At 41.6% G+C, this 27,455-nt stretch overlaps 1 protein-coding gene across 1 annotated transcript; it reads left to right on the forward strand.

The window, feature by feature from the left end:
* Window positions 1-313: 313 nt before the first annotated feature.
* On the forward strand, window positions 314-27,365 carry lmln (leishmanolysin-like (metallopeptidase M8 family)). Its single transcript, XM_014165188.2, has 17 exons — window positions 314-693; window positions 1,449-1,546; window positions 1,654-1,684; window positions 3,616-3,698; window positions 3,916-4,033; window positions 10,044-10,222; window positions 21,812-21,917; window positions 22,064-22,158; window positions 22,326-22,443; window positions 22,647-22,754; window positions 23,088-23,164; window positions 23,391-23,501; window positions 23,767-23,899; window positions 24,241-24,400; window positions 24,729-24,859; window positions 25,214-25,424; window positions 25,546-27,365. Exons 1-17 carry the CDS (start codon window positions 565-567, stop codon window positions 25,644-25,646), a joined length of 1,989 nt encoding a protein of 662 aa, XP_014020663.1. The 5' UTR covers window positions 314-564; the 3' UTR covers window positions 25,647-27,365.
* Window positions 27,366-27,455: the final 90 nt, after the last annotated feature.

The raw sequence follows: 27,455 nt of genomic DNA on the forward strand, positions 1-27,455 counted from the left end.
TGGCATGTCTGTCACTATAGGCTACTGTGTAATACAATTAAATAAAATTCACATCCTAATTTATATTATCTCTGTCTGACTCAGTGCACTGAATGTCCACACTATGTAATATGTCAAGCAAAAGTTAACAAAATATATACAATTTCATGGACATTTTTGTTCCATTTTTACACATGACATGGACATTCTTGGAGACATTACCGATGTGGTTAGAAATATTGTTTACCGTTTAGCATAGAGCCCTTGTATTGCTCAGATAGAAGACTTTTGTTGTGAAGCTTTTTTCAGGAAAATCTGACGACCCGGAAGTGGCGATGTAAGCAGGGTCACAGATAGAACAATGATCTTTGGCAGGGTGAGTTATAAAAAATCTTTGGCTAAACTAAAGGCTAAAGCTAGAAAGTAACACACGAGTAAAGTGGGTTTCGCCGTCCTAATGAGGAATAATAAGATACATACCTATCAATAACATAGTGCTGGAGCGGCATAGTTATCTATGTGGGTTGTGATTATGTAGATAGCGATGAATGAAACAGGATTTGAATCACGACTGTCGCTGGACATATGATGGCGACGGAGCTGAGACGCTTTTGGAAGCTGTTTGGGTCACTGAGACGTATTTTTACTTTCTCACTTCTATTTTTGTTTGTGCATTGTCATACGTGTAAACATCAAGTCCCATCTCTGTCGGAGGTAAGTGTCGTTTATCGCTATTTTGTCGTAAGGAATCAATTAACCACTTCGCAAGGAGGGCGCTCGAGCCATGTCAATATGGGTGTTCCATGTCGATTATCTTAACATTTTAGCTATTTCCTCTCAAAGTAGATTATTAAACGTTTCATTTATTAATGCATGCACTTAAATGTATTCTTTACATGAAAAAAACGATGCTAATCATGTGGTTCACTCATCTTAATGTGTTTCTACATGATAATCAGTGGTGGAAAAAGTACCCAATTGTCATAAAAGTAAAGATACTATACCTTGAGAAAAAATAAAGATACCTTAATAGAAAATTACTGAAGTAAAAATGAGTCACCCAGTAAAATGCTACTTGAGTTAAAGTCTAAACGTATTTGGTTTTAAATATAATGTATAAATCATTTCAAATTCCTTATAAAGCAAACCAGAAGGAAACTTATTTTAAATGTTTTTTATTTACGGATAGCCAGGGGCATGCTCCAACACTCCGACATAATTTACAAACAAAGCATGTGTTTGAGTCTGCCAGATCAGGGGCAGTAAGGACGACCAGGGATGTTCTCTTGATAAGTGTGTGAATTAAGCAATTTTCCTGTCCTGCTAAGCATTCAAAATGTAACGAGTACGAGTACAGATATCCCCCAAAAGTACTTAAGTTGTACTTTTAAGTATTTTTACTTTAGTACTTTACACCACTGATGATAATACAGTAGCTGCTTTGCTTTCAACAATGCTTCTTCTTGTAGGTTGTCCATAAAGTATATCTGAAGTCGGAAAGATTATCCAAAAGAAGCTCTGATCAACAATTAAAGATAAAAATAATTTATGATTCAAGTGTGGACAAGTAAGTTTATTTCTATCCTACTATTCTCAGAGTTTATAAGTGTGTTCCTGGCCTTACCGTAAGCCGATCTCAATGTTATTGTATACATCTTATGTCTTCTTCCAAAGGTTAACCTCAGATAAAAGAAGACTTGTGAAGGTATGTTGGTGTGAATGAGGTCAGAGCTCTTTCCCATTGACGTGTGTGTGTGTGTGTGTGTGTGTGTGTGTGTGTGTGTGTGTGTGTGTGTGTGTGTGTGTGTGTGTGTGTGTGTGTGTGTGTGTGTGTGTGTGTGTGTGTGTGTGTGTGTGTGTACGTACAGTTGAAGTCGGAAGTTTACATACACCTTAGCCAAATACATTTAAACTCAGTTTTTCACAATTCCTGACATTAAGTCCTCGTAAAAGTTCCCCGTCTTAGGTCAGTTAGGATAACCACTTTATTTTAAGAATGTGAAATGTCAGAATAATAGTAGAGAGAGTGATTTATTTCAGCTTTTATTTCTTTCATCACATTCCCAGTCGGTCAGAAGTTTAAATACACTCAATTAGTATTTGGTAGCATTGCCTTTAAATGTTTAACTTGGATCAAACATTTTGGGTAGCCTTCCACAAGCTTCCCACAATAAGTTGGGTGAATTTTGGCCCATTCCTCCTGACAGAGCTGTAACTGAGTCAGGTTTGTAGGCCTCCTTGTTCGCACACGCTCTTTCAGTTCTGCCCACAAATTTTCTATAGGATTGAGGTCAGGGCTTTGTGATGTCCTCTCCAATACCTTGACTTTGTTGTCCTTAAGCCATTTTGCCACAACTTTGGAAGTATGCTTGGGGTCATTGTCCATTTGGAAGACCCATTTGTGACCAAGCTTTAACTTCCTGACTGATGTCTTGAGATGTTGCTTCAATATATCCACATTATTTTCCTCCCTCATGATGCCATTTATTTTGTGAAGTGCACCAGTCCCTCCTGCAGCAAAGCATCCCCACAACATGATGCTGCCACCCCCGTGCTTCACGGTTGCGATGGTGTTCTTCGACTTGCAAGCCTCCCCCTTTTCCCTCTAAACATAACAATGGTCATTATGGCCAAACAGTTCTATTTTTGTTTCATCAGACCAGAGGACATTTCTCCAGAAAGTACGATCTTTGTCACCATGTGCAGTTGCGAACTGTAGTATGGCTTTTCTTAATGACGGTTTTGGAGCAGTGGCTTCTTCCTTGCTGAGCGATCTTTCAGGTTATGTTGATATAGGACTTCTTTTACTGTGAATATAGATACTTTTGTACCTGTTTCCTCCAGCATCTTCACAAGGTCCTTTGCTGTTGTTCTGGGATTGATTTGCACTTTTTGCACCAAATTATGTTCATCTCTAGGAGACAGAACGCGACTCCTTCCGGAGCGGTATGACAGCTGCGTGGTCCCATGGTGTTTATACTTGCGTACTATTGTTTGTACAGATGAACGTGGTACCTTTAGGCATTTGGAAATTGCTCCCAAGGATGAACCAGACTTGTGGAGGTCTACAATTTGTTTTCTGAGGTCTTGGCTGATTTTCTTTGGATTTTTCCCATGATGTCAAGCGAAGAGGCACTGAGTTTGAGGGTAGGCCTTGAAATACATCCACATGTACACCTCCAATTAACTGTCAATTAGCCTATCAGAAGCTTCTAAAGCCATGACATAATTTTCTGGAATTTTCCAAGTTGTTTAAAGGCACAGTCAACTTAGTGTATGTAAACTTCTGACCCACTGGAATTGTGATACAGTGAAATAATCTGTCTGTTAACAATTGTTGGAAAAATGGCTTGTGTCATGCACAAAGTAGATGTCCTAACCGACTTGCCAAAACTATAATTTGTTAAAAATAAATGTATGGAGTGGTTGAAAAACGAGTTTTAATGACTCCAACCTAAGTGTATGTAAACTTCCGACTTCAACTGTGTGTGTGTGTGGTGTGTGTGTGTGTCATGTTTATCACATCTACATGATAATCTTACCTTTTTTCAGTTTTGTTGCACCAGGCTAATATTATGTTTTGTGTATCCTAGCTGGCTGCTGGTATCATAGGTACTCCCTTTTTGTTTTCTACAGGATAAACTTTTTCCACAAGCAATTGATTATTTACAGAAGGTTTTTCAGGTTCGCCGGAAATCAGGGCCTATACTACTCAGCAGGTAGAGAGCTCACCTCCCATCACCCCCCAACACAGTCCAATAACATGTTCTTATCTCAAGAATAAAATACTATAATTTCACGTTTGTAATTCAATTGGGGTGTGTAACATTTTAAGATGTTCAAGATAATCTATTTTATTGAATAGACCTTAAACAAGGCTCAATCAGAGGGTCAGTATCTTTCTCTTGCATTATAAAATGGTGTGTTCCTGTTCAGACAATGTGTGACCAATCAGTATCTGAGGAAGAAAGATGACCCTCACCGCTACTGCCAGGGATCATGTGCAGACATCACAAAGTGTGGACCAGTCATTGTTCCTGAGCATCATCTGCAGGTCTGTCTACCCCATTGAGGTGTACTGACCCGGTAGGTTGGTTGATAGACTAGTTATTAGTAATACCTACTCTATCAACCAACCTATTTAGTCAGTGTTGGTTACTGTTATTGGTCGCCGTTATTACCTTGTGATTTCTGGTGGTGATTTATTATTGATGAAACACGGCATGTACATTGTCATTAGGGATGCCTGTTCTTCCACATTCATGTGTTTGGTCCACATACATTGCCCTGCCCACTACTATCCACTACAAATACAGACAACTCATACATTGCCCACTACTATCCACTATCCATATGGACAACTTATACGCACATAAAATAAAAAAGGTTTTACTAGATATTGTTCATCCTGATCAGACTGTTTTTTTAAATGGACAATATATTGGAGAAAATATACGACAATTACTTGAAACAATTGAATATTGTGAAACATCAAAGATGCCAGGCATGGTCTTCATAGCAGATTTTGAAAAGGCGTTTGATAAAGTACGACTAGAATTTATATATAAATGCCTGGACTACTTTAATTTCGGTGAATCTCGTACAGTGGGTTAAAGTTATGTACAGCAACCCCAGGTGTAAAATAGTTAATAATGGTTACTTCTCAGAAAGTATTGAGCTCTTAAGAGGAGTAAAACAGGGTTGTCCGTTGTCTCCATATCTATTTATTATGGCCATCAAAATGCTAGCTATTAAGAGTCAGATCCAACAAGAACATCAAAGGGTTAGAGTTCCGGGAGTTAAAAACAAAAGTGTTAATGTATGCCGATGACTCGTTTTTTCGTAAGACCACAATCAGGATCCCTGCATGGTCTCATTGAAGATCTTGATCACTTTTCTAGCCTTTCAGGACTAAGACCCAATTATGACAAGAGTACCATGTTATGTATTGGATCGTTTAAAAGACATAATGTTTACAGTACCTTGTAGTTTACCAATAACATGGAAGGATGGTAAAGTAGACCATACTTGGTATTCATATCTGAAAAAAAAATAGAAATTAACTTACCACAACCAGTTTGAAAAAAAAAAATAGATACGATTCTGCAACCATGGAGAGGTAAATACTTGTCTATTAATGGAATAATCACATTGGTTAACTCTTTGGTCCTATCACAGTTTACCCTTTTACTAATGGCGCTGCCTACTCCAGACGATTTGTTTTTTTAAATCATATGAGCAAAAAAAAATCACTTTATTTGGAATGCTAAGCCAGAAAAAAATTAAACCAGAAAAAATGTTACATGCCTATTTATATAATGAATATGAGTTTGGGGGGCTAAAATGATTTAAATATTAAAACATTAAACCTCTCACTAAACGCGTCACTCATACATAAGTTATACTTAAACGTCACTCATACATAAGTTATACTTAAACGTCACTCATACATAAGTTATACTTAAACATGAACTGGTTCTCCAGTCGATTATTAAGAAATCAATCAATAATATAATAATACTCATAGACATTGTTTTTCATCTTTAGCTCACAATCTGTGGATACTGTGATTTTAAAAAGGTTCAAAATTCATGTAAAACTTCACAGCACAATTGAAAAATATATGGGACATGGAAACCAAACGAGGTAGATCTACGGTGATAGGTGGGATGGGCTGAGAGTGGCTGAGGGGTAGGAATAAAGAGCTCATATTCGGTAATGTATTATTGTAATATGGTTGCTGTATGTAAAAGTATGAAGTTTATGTAAAGTGTGATATGTTGCAAAAAATCTGTAACAACAAATATTTGTGTTCTCCGAAGAGGGTGGGTGGGTTAATAAAAAATACTTTAAAAAAATAACTCATACGTTGTCCACCAGGGCACCCCTGGACCATTCTGGAGTTATGGGATTAGCTAATGCACCCTACACCAGTTCAGCGAAATGTGGATTATGATACGGCTTAGGTTGGAGTGCCTACTCACTGACCTGACAGCCTCAAACATGATTAGCCCTTCCGGGTCAAGAGTCATTTGAGGCACGCATTAATTTAAACCGCTCTCCAGGAGCTTTTGTCTTAACTAATATAATATACAGTGGCAAGAAAAAGTATATGAACCCTTTGGAATTACCTGTACTTCTGCATAAATGCCACAGCATCTCAATCGGGTTGAGGTCAGGACTCAAGACGTATTTTCTTCTGTTGTTGATTTATTTCTGTGTTTTGAGTCGTTGTCCTGTTACATCACCCAACTTCTGTTGAGCTTCAATTGGCGGACAGATAGCCTTACATTCTCCTGCAAAATGTCTTGATAAACTAGGGAATTCATTTTTCCGTCTGATAGCAAGCTGTCCAGGCCCTGAGGCAGCAAAGCAGCTCCAAAGCATAATGCTCCCTTCACCATACTTTACCGTTGGGATGAGGTTTTGATGTTGGTGTGCTGTGCCTTTTTTTTTCCCACACACAGTGTTGTGTGTTCTTTCCAAACAACTCAACTTTAGTTTAATCTGTCCATAGAATACTTTGTCAGTAGCGCTGTGGAACATCCAGGTGCACTTTTTGCGAACTTCAGACATGCAGCAATGTTTTCTTTGGACAGCAGTGGCTTCTTCCGTGGTGTCCTCCCATGAACATGACAAGATTCAACAACTGAGACATAAACTGAACAAGTTCCACAGACATGTGACTAACAGAAATGGGGTAATGTGTCCCTGAACAAAGGGGGGGGGGGGGTGTCAAAAGTAACAGTCAGTATCTGGTTTGGCAACCAGCTGCATTAAGTACTGCAGCGCATCTCCTCCTCATAGACTGCACCAGATTTTCCAGTTCTTGCTGTGAGAAGTTACCCCACTCTTCCACCAAGGCAATTTCCCAGACATTTCGGGGGGGAATGGCTTGTCCTGTCTTGCAGGAAATCACACACAGAACGAGCAGTATTGCTGGTGGCATTGTCATGCTGGAGGGTCATGTCAGGATGTGCCTTCAGGAAGGGTACCACATGAGGGAGGAGGATGTCTTCCCTGTAACGCACTGCGTTGAGATTACCTGCAATGACAACAGTCTAATGATGCTGTGACCCTCCACCTCCAAATCGATCCCGCTCCAGAGTAGAGATCTCGGTGTAACGCTCATTCCTTCGACGATAAACACGAATCCATCCATCACCCCTGCTGAGACAAAACCGTGACTCGTCAGTGAAGGGCACTTTTTGCCAGTCCTGTCTGGTCCAGCGACGGTGGGTTTGTGCCCATAGGTGATGTCTGATGAGGACCTGCCTTACAACAAGCCTACAAGCCCTCAGTCCAGCCTCTCTCAGCCTATTGCAGACAGTCTGAGCACTGATGGAGGGATTGTGTGTTTCTGGTGTGTTTCTGGTGTAACTCGGGCAGTTGTTGCCATCCTGTACCTGTCCCGCAGGTGTGATGTTTGGATGTACCGATCCTGTGCAGGTGTTGTAACACATGATCTGCTACTGCGAGGACGATCAGCTGTCTGTCCTGTCTCCCTGTAGCGCTGTCTTAGGCGTCTCACAGTACGGACATTGCCATTTATTGCCCTGGCCACATCTGGAGTTCTCATGCCTCCTTGCAGCATGCCCAAGGCACGTTCATGCAGATGAGCAGGGACCCTGGGCATCTTTCTTTTGGTGTTTTTCAGTCTGTAGAAAGGCCTCTTTAGTGTCCTAAGTTTTCATAACTGTGGCCTTAATTGCCTACCGTCTGTAAGCTGTTAGTGTCTTAACGACCGTTCCACAGGTGCATGTTCATTAATTGTTTATGATTCATTGAACAAACATGTGAAACAGTGTTTAAACTCTTTACAATGAAGATCTGTTAATTTGTAAAAATCCAAAACTTATCTTTGAAAGACAGGTTCTTGAAAAAGGGACATTTTTGTTTTGCAGAATTTCGTAGATTCGTCAACAGAGATGTTGGCATGTTCCAGAGATTTCATTAAGTCTTTAGCTGACACTCTAAGATTCTTCTTTACCTCATTGAGCATTCTGCGCTGTGCTCTTGCAGTCATCTTTGCAGGACGGCCACTCCTAGGGAGAGTAGCAACAGTGCTGAACTTTCTCAGACCATTTGTCTTACCGTGGACTGATGAACATCAAGGCTTTTAGAGATACTTTTGTAACCCTTTCCAGCTTTATGCATGTCAACAATTCTTAATCTTGGGTCTTCTGAGATCTCTTTTGTTAGAGGCATGGTTCACATCAGGCAATGCTTCTTGTGAATAGCAAACTCACATTTTGTGAGGTTTTTTTAATAGGGCAGCTCTAGCCAACATCTCCAATCTCGTCTCAATGATTGTACTCCAGGTTAGCTGACTCCTGACTCCAATTAGCTTTTGGAGAAGTCATTAGCCTTGGGGTTCACATACTTTTTCCAACCTACACTGTGAATGTTTAAATGATGTATTCAATATAGACAAGAAAAATACATTAATTTGTGTGTTATTAGTTTAAGCAGACTGGGTTTGTCTGTTGTGACTTAGATGAAGATCAAATTTAATTTTATGACCAATTTATGCGTAAATCCAGGTATTTCCAAAGGGTTCACATACTATTTATTGCCACTGTATTTCATTTAGCAGTCACTTTTATCCAAAGCGACTTAGTCGTGTGCTTACATTTTATGTATGGGTGGTCCCGGGAATCGAACCCACTACCCTGGCATTACAAGGGCCTTTTCTCTTCCAACTGAGCACAAAGGACGACCTCTATTGCTTGTTACTCACCTTTTAAGCTTGGCCTTTTTAACCAGTGACGTTATTCTATTAGACATACAGTACATTTAATCACTTTAAATAGTTGTATTTTACTTGGCCTGAAGAAATTAGTACCGTAATTTCCGGACTATTAAGCGCACCTGAATATAAGCCGCACCCACTGAATGAAAAAAAATATATATATATATTTTGAACATAAATAAGCCGCAGGTGCCTACCGGTACATTGAAACAAATGAACTTTACACAGGCTTTAACGAAACACGGCTTGTAACAAAAATAAATAGGCTTTAACGAAACACGGCTTGTAACAAAAAATAAAAAATTAGCAGTAAGCTTTAGTTGTCTTTTTGCACTGAGTCAATTCCTCACACTGCTGTTTCCAACGTCTTATCATCGACTCATTAAGACCAAGCTCCCGTGCAGCAGCTCTATTTCCTTTTCCAACAGCCAGATCAATCGCCTTCAACTTGAAAGCTGCATCATATGCATTTCTCCGTGTCTTTGCCATGATGAGGGTGACAAAATGACTACCTCAATCAGAATGATGGGTAGTTTGAGGGCGCTCGATTTAATCTAAACAGTAAACAAAAAACTTGTTTGACCGTAACCCGTTCGGCAATTTCATCGGTCTAATGAAAGCTTCATGCCGCCAAAAAACTGAACACGTCACAGAATGTGTTTTTTTTAATTATTTTTTAAATTGAAAGCGGGAAAAATCCATATTAGCCGCGTCATTGTTTAAGCCGCGAGGTTCAAAGCCTTGGAAAAAAGTTGCGGCTTATAGTCCGGAATTTACGGTAGTTAAAACCTATGCTTACATGCTCAACTGGGTTTCCTCTACAGAATATCTACTCACCTGACTTGCTATTATTGCCTTCTGCTGCTATGTTGAACAGGTCTTTCTTGCAAAAGACATTATCTCAATGAGACTAACCAAGGTTAAATGGAATGATAGGAAACCGCCCTTGACGCACATGCGATCCACATGCCTGCGTGGAATCCAGTTCCGGACACACCGGTCTTCACACGGTCTTCCCTCTCTCCCTGCTTATTCCATCTATCCCTATCAATAAAATATGTATTTTTAAAAAGATGCTAAACTGATAGGCCTATAGAAAGGTTGGCTGATGTTGGTCTTGAGTACTGTACTGTGATGATGTTATTATTATGATCATCATGTGATTTTCAGTAATGCAAGGTATTTCAGGTCTTACTTGTAGATTCAGGGCTCACCTGTAAAGGAGACCTGGGTCACAATGTGACTTTCCTGTTTAAATAAAGGTTAAATAACTAAAATGAAATAAATGGTATTCTGTGTATCGGATTTCCAGCAATGCAAGGTGTGCAGTGAGACAGGGAGGTCGTGTGGCTCGGCAGGGCCTCCGGACGGGAAGGGGGTGGAAGGGGCTGATTTTGTCCTCTACGTCAGCGGGGTGACTACAGAACGCTGTGGACAGGAGAACATTGTGGCCTACGCTGCATACTGTCAGCTGGAGTCTGAGCTGGACAGGTAAGCCTGCAACCCTATACACCTTTTATTAGGGGTGTAACGGTACATCTTTATTAGGGATGTCAAATCAAATTTTATTGGCCACATACACATTGTTAGCAGATGTTATTGCGAGTGTAGAGAAATGTTTATGTATGTTACGGTACACGTATTCGTTTCCGAACTGTTCGGTACGGGGACCTCAGTTCGGTCCACAATGTGAACCTGAATAAATACATTAACTCCTAAGGCTGCAGAAATCTTATTAGCATAATTAAAAATCCCCATAACAATCTGTCAGTTTAAACTAGAGAGATCAGCTTTTTTGCATCCACCTTTGAAAGAGCAGTGTATGTCAGATCATGAGACATCCCGAGTAGCTTCCAAACGGTTTGGTCTACAAACTATTATGACCCCTCTATGGAAAGATGACTCTCACGAACACGTTTTGCTCTACAACCCCCACAAGTGTCTTGGGACTCGTCTGAAGTCGCTACAGCCGATCTGCCAACTTCTGTCTGTGGTGTCCCAACAGTTTGGGCTACACACTAGTATGACCCCTCTGTGTAAAGGTGAGACTCTTGCTTTTCTCTAGGACGCTCACAAGACTCGTCTGAAGGTCCCCCGGTACCAGTAAAAAAAAAAAAATGGAATTATTAATAGAGAATGTTTAGTGACAAAAAATAAGGGGTTAAATACATCTAAAATAAATGTTTCCTAGATCTTTCTGATCTCTCACATATACAGAGCCTTCGGAAAGTATTCAGACCCCTTGACTTTTTCCACATTCTGTTACGTTTCAGCCTTATTCTAAAATGTATTAAATATTCACAATACGCAATAATGACAAAGCAATAACAGGTCTAGAGGTCCTCTGTGGAGATTGGAGAACCTTCCAGAAGGACAACTATCTCTGCAGCACTCCACCAATCAGGCCTTTTAAAAAGCATGACAGACAGCCCGCTTGGAGTTTACCTAAAGGACTCTCAGACCATGAGAAACAAGATTCTCTGGTCTGATGAAACCAAGATTGAACTCTTTGGCCTGAATGCCAAGCGTCACGTCTGGAGGAAACCTGGCACCATCCCTACGGTGAAGCATGGTGGTGGCTGCATCATGCTGTGGAGATGTTTTTCAGGAGCAGGGACTGGGAGACTAGTCAGGATCGTGGGAAAGATGAACTAAGCAAAGTACAGGGATCCTTGATGAAAATCTTCTCCAGATATTTTCTTTTGATACTTCAATTATTTAAAAAAAAAATCTTATACCTTTCCTTGACTTAGACAGGGCTTAGACTGTTTACTGCCCAAAATAAGCAGTTAAATTAATGTAAAAAAATATATATTAACTCAGCAAAAAAAAAAATTCTCCCTTTTTCAGGACCCTGTTTTTCAAAGATAATTCATAACAATCCAAATAACTTAACAGATCTTAATTTCTAAAGGGTTTAAACACTGTTTCCCATGCTTGTTCAATGAAGATGCTAAACTACAGGACTGTTTTGCTATCACAGACTGGAACATGTTCCGGGATTCTTCCGATGACATTGATGTGGTGTATTCCTCAGTCACTGGCTTTATCAATAAGTGCATCGAGGACGTCGTCCCCACAGTGACTGTACATACCCCAACCAGAAGCCATGGATTACAGGCAACATTCGCACTGAGCTAAAGGGTAGAGCTGCCGCTTTCAAGGTGCGGGACTCTAACCCGGAAGCTTACAAGAAATCCCGCTACGCCCTGCGACGAACCATCAAACAGGCAAAGCGTCAATACAGGGCTAAGATTGAATCATACTACACCGGCTCCGACGCTTGTTGGTTGTGGCAGGGCTTGCAAACTATTACAGACTACAAAGGGAAGCACAGCCGCGAGCTACCCAGTGACACGACCCTACCAGATGAGCTAAATCACTTCTATGCTCGCTTTGAGGTAAGCAACACTGAGGCATGCATGAGAGCATCAACTGTTCCGGACGACTGTGTGATCATGCTCTCCGTAGCCAACGTGAGTAAGACCTTTAAACAGGTCAACATATACAAGGCTGCGGGACCAGACGGATTACCAGGACGTGTGCTCCGGGCATGTGCTGACCAACTGGCAGGTGTCTTCACTGACATTTTCAACATGTCCCTGATTGAGTCTGTAATACCAACATGTTTCAAGCAGACCACCATAGTCCCTGTGCCCAAAAACACAAAGGCAACTTGCCTAAATGACTACAGACCCATAGCACTCACGTCCGTAGCCATGCTTTGAAAGGCTCACATCAACACCATCAACACCATTATCCCAGAAACCCTAGACTCACTCCAATTTGCATACCGCCCAAACAGATCCACAGATGATGCAATCTCTATTGCACTCCACACTGCCCTTTCCCACCTGGACAAAAGGAACACCTATGTGAGAATGCTATTCATTGACTACAGCTCAGCGTTCAACACCATAGTACCCTCAAAGCTCATCACTAAGCTAAGGAACCTGGGACTAAACACCTCCTTCTGCAACTGGATCCTGGACTTCCTGACGGGCCGTCAGGTGGTAAGGGTAGGTAGCAACACATCTGCCACGCTGATCCTCAACACTGGAGGGGGTGCATGCTCAGTCCCCTCCTGTACTCCCTGTTCACCCACGACTGCGTGGCCAGGCACGACTCCAACACACATTAAGTTTGCAGACGACACAACAGTGGTAGGCCTGATCAACGACGAGACAGCCTATAGGGAGGAGGTCAGAGACCTGTCCGGGTGGTGCCTGAATAACAACCTATCCCTCAACGTGACTAAGGAGATGATTGTGGACTACAGGAAAAGGAGCACCGAGCACGCCCCCATTCTCATCATCGGGGCTGTAGTGGAGCAGGTTGAGAGCTTCAAGTTCCTTGGTGTCCACATCACCAACAAACGAGAATGGTCCAAACACACCAAGACAGTCGTGAAGAGGGCACAAAGCCTATTCCCTTTCAGGAAACTAAAAAGATTTGCAACATTGAGAGCATCCTGACCGGTTGCATCACTGCCTGGTACGGCAATTGCTCGGCCTCCGACCGCAAGGCACTTCAGAGGGGCAAAGCTGCCTGCCATCCAGGACCTCTACGCCAGGCGGTGTGAGAGGAAGACCCTAAAAATTGTCAAAGACCCCAGCCACCCCAGTCATAGACTGTTCTCTCTACTACCGCATGGCAAGCAGTACCGGAGTGCCAAGTCTAGGACAAAAAGGCTTCTCAACAGTTTTTACCCCCAAGCCATAAGTCTCCTGAACAGGTAACCAAATGGTTACCCGGATTATTTGCATTGTGCCCCCCCCCCTCTTTTACGCTGCTGCTACTCTCTGTTTATCATATATGCATAGTCACTTTAACTATACATTCATGTACATACTACCTCAAATTGGCCCAACCAACCAGTGCTCCCGCACATTGGCTAACCGGGCTATCTGCATTGTGTCCCACCACCCGCCAACCCCTCTTTTTACACTACTGCTACTCTCTGTTCATCATATATGCATAGTCACGTTAACCATACCTACATGTACATACTACCTCAATAAACCTGACTAACCAGTGTCTGTATATAGACTTGCTACTGTTATTTTCATATGTCTTTTTACTGTTTTTATTTCTTTACTTACCTCCACACACACACCTTTTTTTCGCACTATTGGTGTAAGTAAGCATTTCACTGTAAGGTCTACACCTGTTGTATTCGCTGCACGTGACAAATAAACTTTGATTTGAATTACTGAACATGCACCTGTGGAACGGTCGTTAAGACACTAACAGCTTAGACGGCAGGCAATTAAGGTCACAGTTATGAAAACGTAGGACACTAAAGAGGCCTTTCTACTGACTCTGGAAAAACACCAAAAGAAAGATGCCCAGGGTCCCTGCACATCTACGTGAACATGCTGCAAGGAGGCATGAGGACTGCAGATGTGGCCAGGGCAATAAATGGCAATGTCCATACTGTGAGACGCCTAAGACAGCGCTACAGGGAGACAGGACGGACAGCTGTTCGTCCTCGCAGTAGCAAACCACGTGTAACAACACCTGCACAGGATTGGTACATCCGAACATCACACCTGCAGGACAGGTACAGGATGGCAACAACAACTGTCCGAGTTACACCAGGAACACACAATCCCTCCATCAGTGCGCAGACTGTCCGCAATAGGCTGAGAGAGGCTGGACTGAGGGCTTGTAGGCCTGTTGTAAGGCAGGTCCTCACCAGATATCACCGGCAACAACGTCGCCTATGGGCACAAACCCACCATCTCTGGACCAGACAGGACTGGCAAAAAGTGCTCTTCACTGACGAGTCGCGGTTTTGTCTCAGCAGGGGTGATAGTCGGATTCGCGTTTATTGTTGAAGGAATGAGCGTTACACCGAGGCCTGTACTCTGGAGCGGGATCGATTTGGAGGTGGAAGGTCCGTCATGGTCTGGGGCGGTGTGGCACAGCATCATCGGACTGAGCTTGTGGTCATTGCAGGCAATCTCAACTCTCTGCGTTACAGGGATGACATCCTCCTCTTTCATGTAATACCCTTCCTGCAGGCTCATCCTGACATGACCCTCCAGCATGACAATGCCACCAGCCATACTGCTCGTTCCTGCAAGACAGGAATGTTAGTGTTCTACCATGGCCAGCAAAGAGCCCGGATCTCAATCCTATTGAGCACGTCTGGTACCTGTTGGATCGGAGGGTGAGGGCCATTCCCCCCAGTAATGTCCGGGAACTTGCAGGTGCCTTGGTGGATGAGTGGGGTAACATCTCAAAGCAAGAACTGGCAAATCTGGTGCAGTCCATGAGGAGATGCACTGCAGTACTTAATGCAGCTGATGGCCACACCAGATACTGACTGTTACTTATGATTTTGACCCCCCCCCCTTTGTTCAGGGACACATTATTCCATTTCTGTTAGTCACATGTCTGTGGAACTTGTTCAGTTCATGTCTGTTGTTGAATCTTGTTATGTTCATACAAATATTTACACATGTTAAGTTTGCTGAAAATAAATGCAGTTGACAGTGATAGGACATTTCTTTTTTGCTGAGTTTAAATACAGTACCAGTCAAAAGTTTGTACACACCTACTCATTCAAGAGTTTTTCTTTATTTTTCCAATTGTATACGTTGTAGAATAACAGTGAAGACATCAGAACTATGAAATAACACATATGGAAATACAGTTGAAGTACATACATCTTAGCCGAATGCATTAAAACTCAGTTTTTCACAATTCCCTCTTATTTAATCCTAGTAAAAACTCCGTCTTAGGTCAGTTAGGATCAAATGTCAGAATAATAGTTGAGATAATGATTTATTTCAGCTTTTATTTCTTTCATCACATTACCAGTGGGTCAGAAGATTACATACACTCAATTTGTATTTGGTAGCATTGCCTTTAAATTGTTTAACTTGGGTCAAACGTTTCGGGTAGCCTTCCACAAGCTTCCCACAATAAGTTGGGTGAATTTTGGCCCATTCTTCCTGACAGAGCTGGTGTAACTGAGTTAGGTTTGTAGGCCTCCTTGCTCGCATACACTTTTTCAGTTCTGGCCACAAATTTTCTATAGGATTGAGGTCAGGGATTTGTGATGGCCACTCCAATACCTTGACTTTGTTGTCCTTAAGCCATTTTGCCACAACTTTGGAAGTATGCTTGGGGTCATTGTCCATTTGGAAGACCCATTTGCGACCAAGCTTTAACTTCCTGACTGATGTCTTGAGATGTTGCTTCAATATATCCACATAATTTTCCTCCCTCATGCGCTCATCTATTTTGTGAAGTGCCCCAGTCCCTCCTGCAGCAAAACTCCCCCACAACATGATGATACCCCCGTGCTTCACGGTTGGGATGGTGTTCTTCGGCTTGCAAGCTTTCCCCTTTTCCTCCAAACATAACAATGGCCATTATGGCCAAACTGTTTTATTTTGATTTCATCAGACCAGAGGACATTTCTCCAAAAAGTACGATCTTTGTCCCCATGTGCAGTTGCAAACCGTAGTCTGGCTTTTTTATGGTGGTTTTGGAGCAGGAGCTTCTTCCTTGCTGAGCGGCCTTTCAGGTTATGCCGATTATAGGAATCGTTTTACTGTGGATATAGATAATTTTGTACCTGTTTTCTCCAGCATCTTCACAAGGTCCTTTGCTGTTGTTCTGGGATTGATTTGCGCTTTTCGCACCAAATTACGTTAATCTCTGGGAGACAGAACACGTATCCTTCCAGAGCGGTATGACGGCTGCGTGGTCCCATGGTGTTTATACTTGCGTACTATTGTTTGTTTCCAGATGAATGTGGTACCCTCAGGTGTTTAGAAATTGCTTCCAAGGATGAACCAGACTTGTGGAGGTCTACAATTTTTTTTTCTGAAGTCTTGTCTGATTTCCTTTGATTTTCCATAATGTCAAGCAAAGAGGCACTGAGTTTGAAGGTAGGCCTTGAAATACATCCACAGGTACACCTCCAATTGACTCAAATTATGTCAATTAGCCTATGAAGCTTCAAAAGCCATGACATAATTTTCTGGAATTTTCCAAGCTGTTTAAAGGCTGTCAACTTAGTGTATGTAAACTTCTGACCTACTAGAATTGTGATTGAGTGAAATAATCTGTCTGTAAACAATTGTTGGAAAAATCAATTGTGTCATGCACAAAGTAGATGTCCTAACCAACTTGCCAACACTATAGTTTGTTAACAAGACATTTGTGGAGTGGTTGAAAAAACTAGTTTTAATGACCCCAAACTAAGTGTATGTAGTACAAAAAAAAATGCATGAAATGTATGTATTCACTGCTGTAAGTCGCTCTGGATAAGAGCGTCTGCTAAATGACTAAAATGTAAAAATGTAGTCTTCCGACTTCAACTGTATGTAGTAACCAAAAAAGTGTTAAGCAAATCAAAATGTATTTTATATTTTAGGTTCTTCAAAGTTGCCACCCTTTGCCTTGATGACAGCTTTGCACACTTTTGGCATTCTCTCAACCAACTTCATGAGGAATGCTTTTCCAACAGTCTGGGGTCCAACTCATCCCAAACCATCTCAATTGGGTTGAGGTCGGGTGATTGTGGAGGTCAAGTCATCTGATGCAGCACTCCATCACAGCCTGGAGGTGTGTTTTGGGTCATTGTCCTGTTGAAAAACAAATGATAGTGCCACTAAGCACAAACCAGATGGGATGGCATATCGCTGTAGCCATGCTGGTTTAGTGTGCCTTGAATTCTAAATAAATCACTGACAGTGTCACCAGCAAAGCACCCCCACACCCCCTCCTCCATGCTTTGCGGTGGTAACCACACATGCAGAGATAATCCATTCACCTACTCTGCGTCTCAAAGACATGGCAGATGGAGGAAAAATATCACATTTGGACTCATCTGACCAAAGGAAAGATTTCCACCGGTCTGATGTCCATTGCTCGTGTTTCTTGGCCCAAGAAAGTCTCTTATTGGTGTCCTTTAGTAGTGGTTTCTTTGCAACAATTTGACCATGAAGGCTTGATTCATGCAGTCTCTGCAGAGGTAACGCTGGGTCTTCCTTTCCTGAGGCGGTCCTCATGAGAGCTAGATTCATCTTGCGACTGCAGTTGAAGAATTCTTGACATTTTCCGGATTGACTGACCTTCATGTCTTAAAGTAATGATGGACTGTTGTTTCTCTTTGCTTATTTGAGCTGTTCTTGACATTAATATTGACTTGGTCTTTTACGAAGTAAATCTTAAGTGTACGACCCCTACCTTGTCACATCACTGTCATGACTCTCTCCTTGGTGAGGATCAAAGGCGCCAGATCAGCTTGGCACAGGGCTGACAGATTGCCAGACCCCCCCCCCCCTCTCCCCCACTAGAGAGGAAGGGGGGAGTTGGGATGGTTTTATGACTTAACGCCGGTCGTAAACTTGGTCTCTCTTGCCCTGCAGTATTGAACAAAGGAATGTGCTGTGTGTAGAGCAGTGGTTCTTAACCTGGGTTCGATCGAACCCCAGGGGTTCGGTGAGTCAGTCTCAGGGGTTCGGCGGAGGTCAAGACACACACCCGACTCATATGATTCGTGATGACACGGCCCGCTTGGCCATCATTGGCTGCCGGTGATCACGCAACATCGCTTGGCCTATCTGTGCTGCAGGGAATTTGGCGCGCTCAGTAGTCGAATTGTGACTGTCGTGATGGTACGTCGTGTGATTTCTTTCTTAATATTTTAATCCCTTCATACTAACTATGTCGAGCAAAAAAAGAAAGTGGTCGGACGAATATGTACAATATGGATTCACATTTTGTAAGCCTCTTACGACAACAACTAAGGCAGCCGATGTGAATAAACTTGTGGATGACTTCTTCAAAGACAGCAATCTTTCGTGGGATATGGTTTCTGCAGTTTGTTCGGACGGAGCTCCAGTCATGCTGGGAAGAAAGTCTGGTTTTGGTGCGCTAGTGAAAGCCGATGCACCACACATCATTGTTACGCATTGTATACAGCAACTCTTCAGAACAACAACGCTCTCAACGTTTTGGTGTCAACAAATGGTAACGTACCCTGTTATTGCTAAGAAAGCTCTGGAGATTTTCATACCGTTTGTTACAACATATCTTTGCGAGCAATCCTTTTCGAGGATGCTGGACATAAAAACGAAGAAAAGGAACAGACTTTGTTGCGAAAATGACATGAGAGTGGCACTTGCCAAGGTGAAGCCGCGCATTTCTGAACTGGTCTCTGAAAGGCAACAGCAGAAGTCACACTGATTTGCAGTAAATATTCATTATTATGTTTTTGTTTTTGTGTGAAAATCATGTTTTTGTTCTTTGAACACTGATGTTGATGCACGGTTCATTTTGTGCACCAGTAAAATATATACCTATGTTTTGAATTTTATTTTTCCAATTAAGAAGGGTTCGGTAGAGACTCTTGCCAAAACTTCAACGAACGGACACTGGGCCAATTTATTTAAACATTCAAACGTTGGGGATGATGAGGTATGGAATATAGAAAATTAATATCTATTTTGTGATGTCATTAAGATTATCAGAAAGACTGTGACTCAAAGTGTACACGTGCTATTTATCAGGTTTACATCTAAATGTTGTATGAAATAAATTATTAAGAATACTTTTGAAAAGATAGAAATGTGATTTTAGCCTTCTAAATGAGATAATGGCATTTCATATAAACCTGGGCCCAGTTAGTAACCACGCCCACGTGAACACAGACATTGTGTCAACAGGACGGAACGCTGTCCAAGGCCAGAGTGCTTAAAAGGACTTTAAATACAGACCAGAGAATGTGAGGACATGGTCCACATGTTGAAATGATTAAAAACTCCAAGATCAGAAAATGGTAAGACCCTCTGAATCTCTCAACGATTGAAGAAGATGAAGACTACACCAAAACATGCACCGTCTGCAGCTATGCATGTAAAGTAGTCTAGGACAACTGACCAAAGACTGGAGAGAAGAATAGATCCCCATCACAACGGGGTGGTACACCTCTGATGTATCTATTCTAACGAACACTCCAAGACAAAGTAGCATACAACTAAGGACATTGTGACTTCTGGTGGACATCCAGAAACTTACATCAAACTACTCGCCATAGACTGAATGAGTGGTTTCAACAGACAGACATCTACCCGTAAATATATGTTGCATTTCTAATCTGAATGAGCGGTTGTTATGGGACTAAATATTCTGACTACGGTGAGTGTAGTTTCCAAACCATGTATGTGTTTTTATGTATTTCTGTGTGATTTAGTTAGTTAGTAAATAAATAATTAAGCCAGTTTGTGTATCGCTGATTCATCACTTAAGTTAGGGTTCGTGCAGATTTACATAGTCAACGACGTTCAGAATGAGACTGATATGAGGAAATAATTAATAATTGACTTATTGATGTAAGAAGAGATATTTTGATAATCTTTAGAGTTTAAGTCGGGAGATAGTAACTCGGTAAACAACTTTTCCCGTGGTGCCCCAAATTCCTAATGAGTTAATTGTTACATGATTTAATTGAGGATCATTAATGTGATTACTGCTGTTTATCGAATAATTACCTACTACATTTAATTAGTAACGTCACGACATCACAATTGATTGGCTCAAACGCATTAAGAAGGAAAGAATTCCACAAAATAACTTTTAACATTGCACACCTGTTATTTGAAATGCATTCCAGGTGACTGACTACCTCATGAAGGTGGTTGCAAAAATGCTAGGTGTGCAAAGCTGTCAAGGCAAAGGGTGGCTACTTTGAAGAATATAAAATATATTTGGATTTGGTAAACTTTTTTTTGGTTACATGATTCCATATGTTTTATTTCATTGTTTTGATGTCTTCACTATTATTCTACAATGTAGCAAACAGTAAAAATAAAGAGAACCCTTGAATGAGTAGGTGTGTCCAAACTTTTGACTGGTACTATATATGTTTTTGATACGTCAAGGGGTCTTAAAATTCCAAATCAAATAGCTAAATTATCCTTGGTATGACCCTATTAAAGCAATTCCATGTAGTTTAGTAGTCCTCCATTTAAATTTCCAGTTTGGGAAAATGTTTGCTTCCAAGTAGATTACAACGGCGATGAAGCCGCGGATCTGCGCCCATTCTCAGGGTTTCTTTCAGCACCTCGTGAAAGTGCTCGAGCCACATTACGATCTTCCCTCTTGCACCCATTTCAAAAAACGGGTAGTAACCGCTCTATGTAAGCCAACCAAAGCTGAAGTTTTCAATTAATTGGCCAATCACATTACCCCGGTGTGGAAGCTGTACCACGCTACAGACACGCCCCCTTTTATAAGTGCGCATCTGGCACTGAAAGAGGTAGTGTCATGGTGCGTTCGTAATCAAGTGGGAAGTGGGAATTTACCACATACAACTGGGGAAAATCCACTTGGACGGCCCTCAAACTGGTAATTACTTGTGGAAAACTTGTCTATCACCCTGAGCACCCACTTCTCCCACATGGTAACCTCTGACGTTACCTACTAAGGAAATGGCCTCTAACAGCATTTTCAGCCATTACTATAAATGCAACAAGAAAACATAATTTAAAAGAAGCAATCTGTTAATGTTGTTTTTTAACTCTATAAGTAGTTTTATAAGTATGTTAGCTGTACTTTTAGTTTTTGGTTGCCACAGCTTGTTGGCCATTAGCCAATCAGCGTTTCTCAACGAGTTCAAATTAATCTAAGTAGTATTGACGAATTCATAACGGGTCAATTCCCACCTTCCACATGGTTACAAATGCAGCATCAGAGTCAACTTGAGAGGCACAACATAACAATCCGGGCACAATAGAATGCAAGGAACATTGTGAATGCTGAACATTGTAAATAGCATTTAATGTTCCTGCTGTACAGAAACTGAACCGTGACCCCAAAACTGCAATATGTACTGAACCATGGGTTTCGGGAACCATTACACCCCTACTCTTTATACACACCTGGTTATATACACCCTTAGAATATATTTTAGAATGGCAGCATTTTAGGATATTTCAGATTGCCGTAGGTAGTGATTGGGTCTGGTAGGTGACATGGTAGTTATTGGCCCCTGAATAGGTATTTTAACCCAATGATATCATAATAATGTCAGTTTCACTCTCTTTACCTTTTCAGGCCCATTGCTGGATATGCCAACCTGTGCCCCAATATGATATCCACCCAACCTCAGGAGTTTGAGAGCATGCTGTCAACCGTCAAACACGAAATCATACATGCCTTGGTGGGTGCATTGGAATCTACTTTATATTCCTATTGGGGCAAAGCTAGTCATGAATTACTTAAATAAATACGATAATCAATCGAACCTGTCCAACACAGATTTCATTATTGATTGAGTAATATAATCTTTACTTATCTGTCCAAAAGGGTTTTTCAGCAGGGCTGTTTGCGTTTTATCATGATTATAATGGCAAGCCATTGACACCTCGGTTTGCAAGTGGACTACCAGCATTCAACGAGAGGCATGTATACTTGATCATTTTCCTCTGCTGTCAGACTGTGTTTTTATAATCGTGCTGTTTGTAATAACCAGTTGGCTTAGATAATATTGTAATTGTTTTTCTGTTGTGCATTGTATTTTCTCATTCATTTTGTTAACATTTAAGACTATTTTTGCTTTCTATTATAGTTTAGGCCTGTATCAATGGAGTGATGCAGTGATACGTAGAGTGACTCGATTATGGGACATCCGTGGTGGAGTGATGGTCCGTCATGAAGTGCATCTTCTAGTGACGCCGCGTGTTGTGGTAAGAATCCTCGTTTTAACCTCCTCACCATTGAATTATGTATTTACATGCATTTGTCATGGGTAGATACAGTATGTCCCTTTTGTAGAGGCTATGCTGGACTGTTCTGTGTGGTGTTATGCTATTTTGTTAAGTTGTGCTGCACTGTCCTGTCCTGTAATGTGGTTAATGTTTATGTCCTGTATCCCTGCATGTGTTGGCAGGAGGAAGCGAGGAGACACTTTGGCTGTCCCATTCTGGAGGGTATGGAGCTGGAGAACCAGGGAGGGATGGGTACTGAGCTGAACCACTGGGAGAAGAGGCTACTAGAGGTAAAAGGAGGGCTAAAGATTGATGGCATTGTACTGTGCTTAGTTTTTACTGTTATCTGAAATGATTCCTTTCTGTACAATATGTATAGCCTACGTTTGTGGTGTATCTTTACTCAGCCTAGTAGAACTGATGTCTGTAATGGAATTCCTGATATAGACCTAACCACACCATACCCTTTCACTCAGTTTCATAGTCTGTATAGCTATTGTGAATTCTGTATTTCTTATTTAGCTATAGTTCACTACTCATCGTCAGCATTTATATGCTCATATAGGTTCATTATTAATCTATATATCATACTTGGATGATTCTCCTGTTTGTATTGATAACAGAACGAAGCAATGACTGGATCGCACACACAAAACAGAGTGTTTTCTAGGATCACCTTGGCCATCATGGAAGACACAGGGTAAGGTTGCTGACTGTTTCCACAAAATATATGGAATACAAGAAAATAATGACTTTTACATTTTATGTCATTTCAAGAGCTTTGACTATTAAACAACTTGGCTCTTTTTTCTTGAGCATTGGCGTGATTGAAAGTTTTTGTCTTTGACATATGATTTGTATTGAAGTTCAAGAGTTTACCTGACTTGATGTACAATGTGTTCGGGTCATCTATGTCTCCTATGTAGTTGGTACAGTGCCAACTACAGCATGGCAGAGAGGCTGGACTGGGGCAAGGGCCTGGGCTGTGACTTTGTGATGAAAAGCTGTAAGTTCTGGATTGAAAGGCAACGTCAGAGGTAAGGAGGTATCTAATCAGAGTTAAGGTTTGTTATTGTACACAACAGGCTGAAACATCTGAACGTCTAGGCACATGGCATGCCCCTAAACAAATTTAAAGTAGCACCAGACGATGCACCCTGTCTCATATGTCAACATTTCTGTCAACACAAACATCAAGCCTTAGAAACTCTATTAGAAATGGTAAAAAAACACAATAAAAACATTTAAATGACAAACTGTGGCTCTACCTGATCCAACCCTCGGTGTGTTATTGTTTTTCAGTCGTAAAGTGGTGACCCCTTACTGTGACACGGTGCGGGCCACACCCCTCCAGCTAACCTGCAGGCAGGACCAGCTGGCTGTGGCTGTCTGCAACCTGCAGAAATACCCTCAGGACCTACCCCTGGACTACCAGGTAAAATACTAGTCTGACAATGCAATCCTTCAAAGCCTAGAAATCGAGGCTATGACAATACACCCAGTGATAACCACATGATGCTAGCAAGAGTCTGTGTCAGAAAACTATTGGACCACTACAGGGGATTAGAAGACAAACATAAATATGGCAAGTGTATGACACCCAACGATTTACTAAACACTTGCACCCAAGCAAAGTTTGTACCTATAAGACAAAAAAAGCACCAAAAACGAACAAAACACACATTTAAAATGGTCTTTATTTAAGATGTTGTTGACCACTTGTGACCTACATAGTACACCCCATACAGTAAATCTTGTCCACTTCCCCTCCTGCAGTACTTTGACCATATCCCTGATGTCTCTGTGAGGGACATTGCCTCCTACGGTGGAGCTGTGGAGATCGCTGACTACTGTCCCTTCAGTCAGGAGTTCAGCTGGCACCTGAGTGGAGAGTACCAACGCAACTCCTACTGCAGGGTCCAGGAGAACCAACCCGGTAATATCCATTTCCTTCTTGCATTGTTCTTGCCTCTTGGTGCCTCAGACCCCACTGTGCCTTGGATAATATACTCTGAGACTGTTCACTCACTAGAAGGTCTGTAAAATTCCAGAAACATTCACAACATTCCCAGGTTTTCCAGAAATCCCAGCTGGAAGATTCCCAGTTGGATGATTCCCTGTTGGAGTGTTCCATGTTCCCTCTCTGCTTATTCCCTCCCAATTCTGGGAATCTTCCAACTGGGATTTATGGAAAACCTGAAAATTGTATTTCTGGGAAATGTTCCGTCATTACTTACGAGTAGGCTACCTGACACTGCTTCCAGATTGGTGGAGGAACTATGGAGCTGAGCAGTATGGTCCAGACTCTGTGTGTTTGTACCAGAAGACAGCCTTCATCATGGAGCAGTGTACCAGGCGTATGACCTACCCTGACTGGGGAAGTGGCTGTTATAAGGTAATGCAGAATAAGTAAAAAATGAAATCGATATCTCCATTTCAGCATCTCTGCAAACTATGTTTTGTCACCTTTCCATATTTTGCAAGCTATATACTGTGGGAGTCTTCTTAATGTTTACCACCTTTAAGTCTCATCCTTTTATCATATGATCTTACAGAATCACAAATTCAGCTCAGTCCAATTTATGTGTTTTGGGTTAACAAATTTACATTTACATTACATTTACGTAATTTAGCAGACGCTCTTATCCAGAGCGACTTACAAAAATGTTATAGATGTGTGACAGGCAGATATTTAAAGTGACCCATACAAAAAACAAATACTTAAATGTTATATTGTGGTTGTTTCCAGATGTCTTGCTCTACCCATGGTCTGACAGTATGGGTGCAGGATACTGAGTTTCAGTGTGTGCATACCGGTCAGCTGCTGAGAGTTAGTGTGCGTGTTAATGACTGGGTCTACAACGGGGTTCTCGTCTGTCCTGCCTGCTCAGACTTCTGTAGCGCCTGCCCTCTACCACAACAGCTGCCGCCCCTCAATAGTACCAGGAGAGTTCCTATTGGTGAGTTCCCCTGCCTGTCTTTCCTACCTTCCATATTCATGCACACACATATATACTTTATATAACTAGATACATTATATAGACCTTTTGGTATTAAGGAAGTGTTTTGCCTCTCTTCCAGACCCGTGCTCCAGTTCCTCCAGCTTAGTGGTAACTCTGTGGCTTCTATTGTTAAACCTCATCCCTCTGCTAGCTGGATTTATCCTTTGTGTGTTGAACTGACTGACTGACTGACTGTGTGGCTGACTGACTGACTGGTTGGATGACTGACTCACTGACTGCAAGGTTCTCTGCCTGGGGCTGTGTACCAGATGACACCCTATTTCCTACATAGTGCACAACTTTTGATGGGCTGACTGGCTGGCTGGCTGGCTGGCTGGCTGGCTGGCTGGCTGGGGGTGGCTGGGTGGGTGGCTGACTGATTGAAAGGTTCTTTGCCTGAGGCTGAGTCCCGGATGACACCCTATTCCCTACATAGTGCACTACTTGTGATGGACCTATTGACTGGTTGGGTGGGTGGCTGGGTGGGTGGGTGGCTGACTGACTGACTGACTGACTGACTGAAAGGTTCTCTGCCTGGGGCTGTGTCTATCAGCCCAGGTCAAAAGTAGTGCTCTATAGGGAATAGGATTTGATCCTTGGAAAATCATCAAGGAAAAGTCAGGAAAGTTGTTTAGGAAACAATCACATTAACCCCATCAAAGTCAGGGAAATGTGTGATACTTTTGAAAAAATGTTATGTTGATTCTTAAAAGAAAATGCTGTGAAAAATGTATATGTATTATACATGCCTGAAAGAAGGATTTGAACCACAATACCTTATCTGTCTAGTTTAAACACATTTCTACAACCTAGAACTTATTTTAATGTTAGTTTTGGAACAGACAAGACAGTGGCCCATTGTCAATGACTGTTCATGAAATTGCTAGATATAATCAATGAAAACAATACTAACCTTCGTCCTTTGAAAGTCTGAGGATTGGAAAGGCATTGAAATTACATTTGGAAAGTCAATGTTCTCTATACGTTCTTTCTCCTCTCTCTGAACAGTCTCCAATCCCAGTCATGGCACGGTTTGTGGCACATTAAGACAGTCCCAAATGGCATCCTATTTAAAGGGAATAGGGCGCCAATAGTGCACTATAAAGGAAATAGGGTGCCATTTGGGATGCACATAGGGAGAACTCAAGATTTCAGGTTCTCGATGTCCTCCTGACACACTACTTTGCCCTTTAGGGCCACTGTACTCCAGACAGTACCATCAGAATACTGGAAAGGTGTGTGTGCCAAGTAAGGCTACTATCAGAAAAGTGGAAAAATAAGCCATTGATTGCACTTTTCTTTATCGAATTAATGAAGGAGATGCCAGTAAGCTGTAAGCAAAATCAGAAGAAGCCATACCTCAAGAGAGGCTAGCTGATCACGGTGAGGTGCCAGTGCTTCTTTATGAATTACCACCTATTCTAAAATGAATAGTTTATTCCCCTCACCGGGACTGTAAAATGAGGATGTTCAGTTTCCTAGTGTTGTCGTGCAAGGTTTGCAACATTCTCAGACCTTACAGTAAATGAATCACCTACATTTTCATCAAGCCCTTTTTCAGTTAACATTTTTATGACATGTTGTCCAATGATTCAACACCACTCAATGTAACAATGCAGTATTTCAATTCATTTTTTACAGCAGATTGTTGTTAACGTGTAGTTCTTTCCTGGTGAAAGCTCCATATCTAGTAAACTGGTATTTTTATTTTTATTTTATTTAACTAGGCAAGTCAGTTATGAACAAATTCTTATTTATAATGGCGGCCTACCAAAAGGCAAAAGGCCTCCTGCGGGGACAGGGGCTGGGATTAAAAAAATAAAAATAAATATAGGACAAAACACACATCACGACAAGAGAGACAACACAACACTACATAAAGAGAGACCTTAGACAACAACATAGCAAGGCAACAACACATGACAACACAGAATGGTAGCGACACATGACAACAGCATGGTAGCGACACAACATGGTAGCAGCACAAAA

The sequence above is a fragment of the Salmo salar genome, chromosome ssa21, assembly GCF_905237065.1.
Source record: "Salmo salar chromosome ssa21, Ssal_v3.1, whole genome shotgun sequence".
Taxonomy (NCBI): domain Eukaryota; kingdom Metazoa; phylum Chordata; class Actinopteri; order Salmoniformes; family Salmonidae; genus Salmo; species Salmo salar.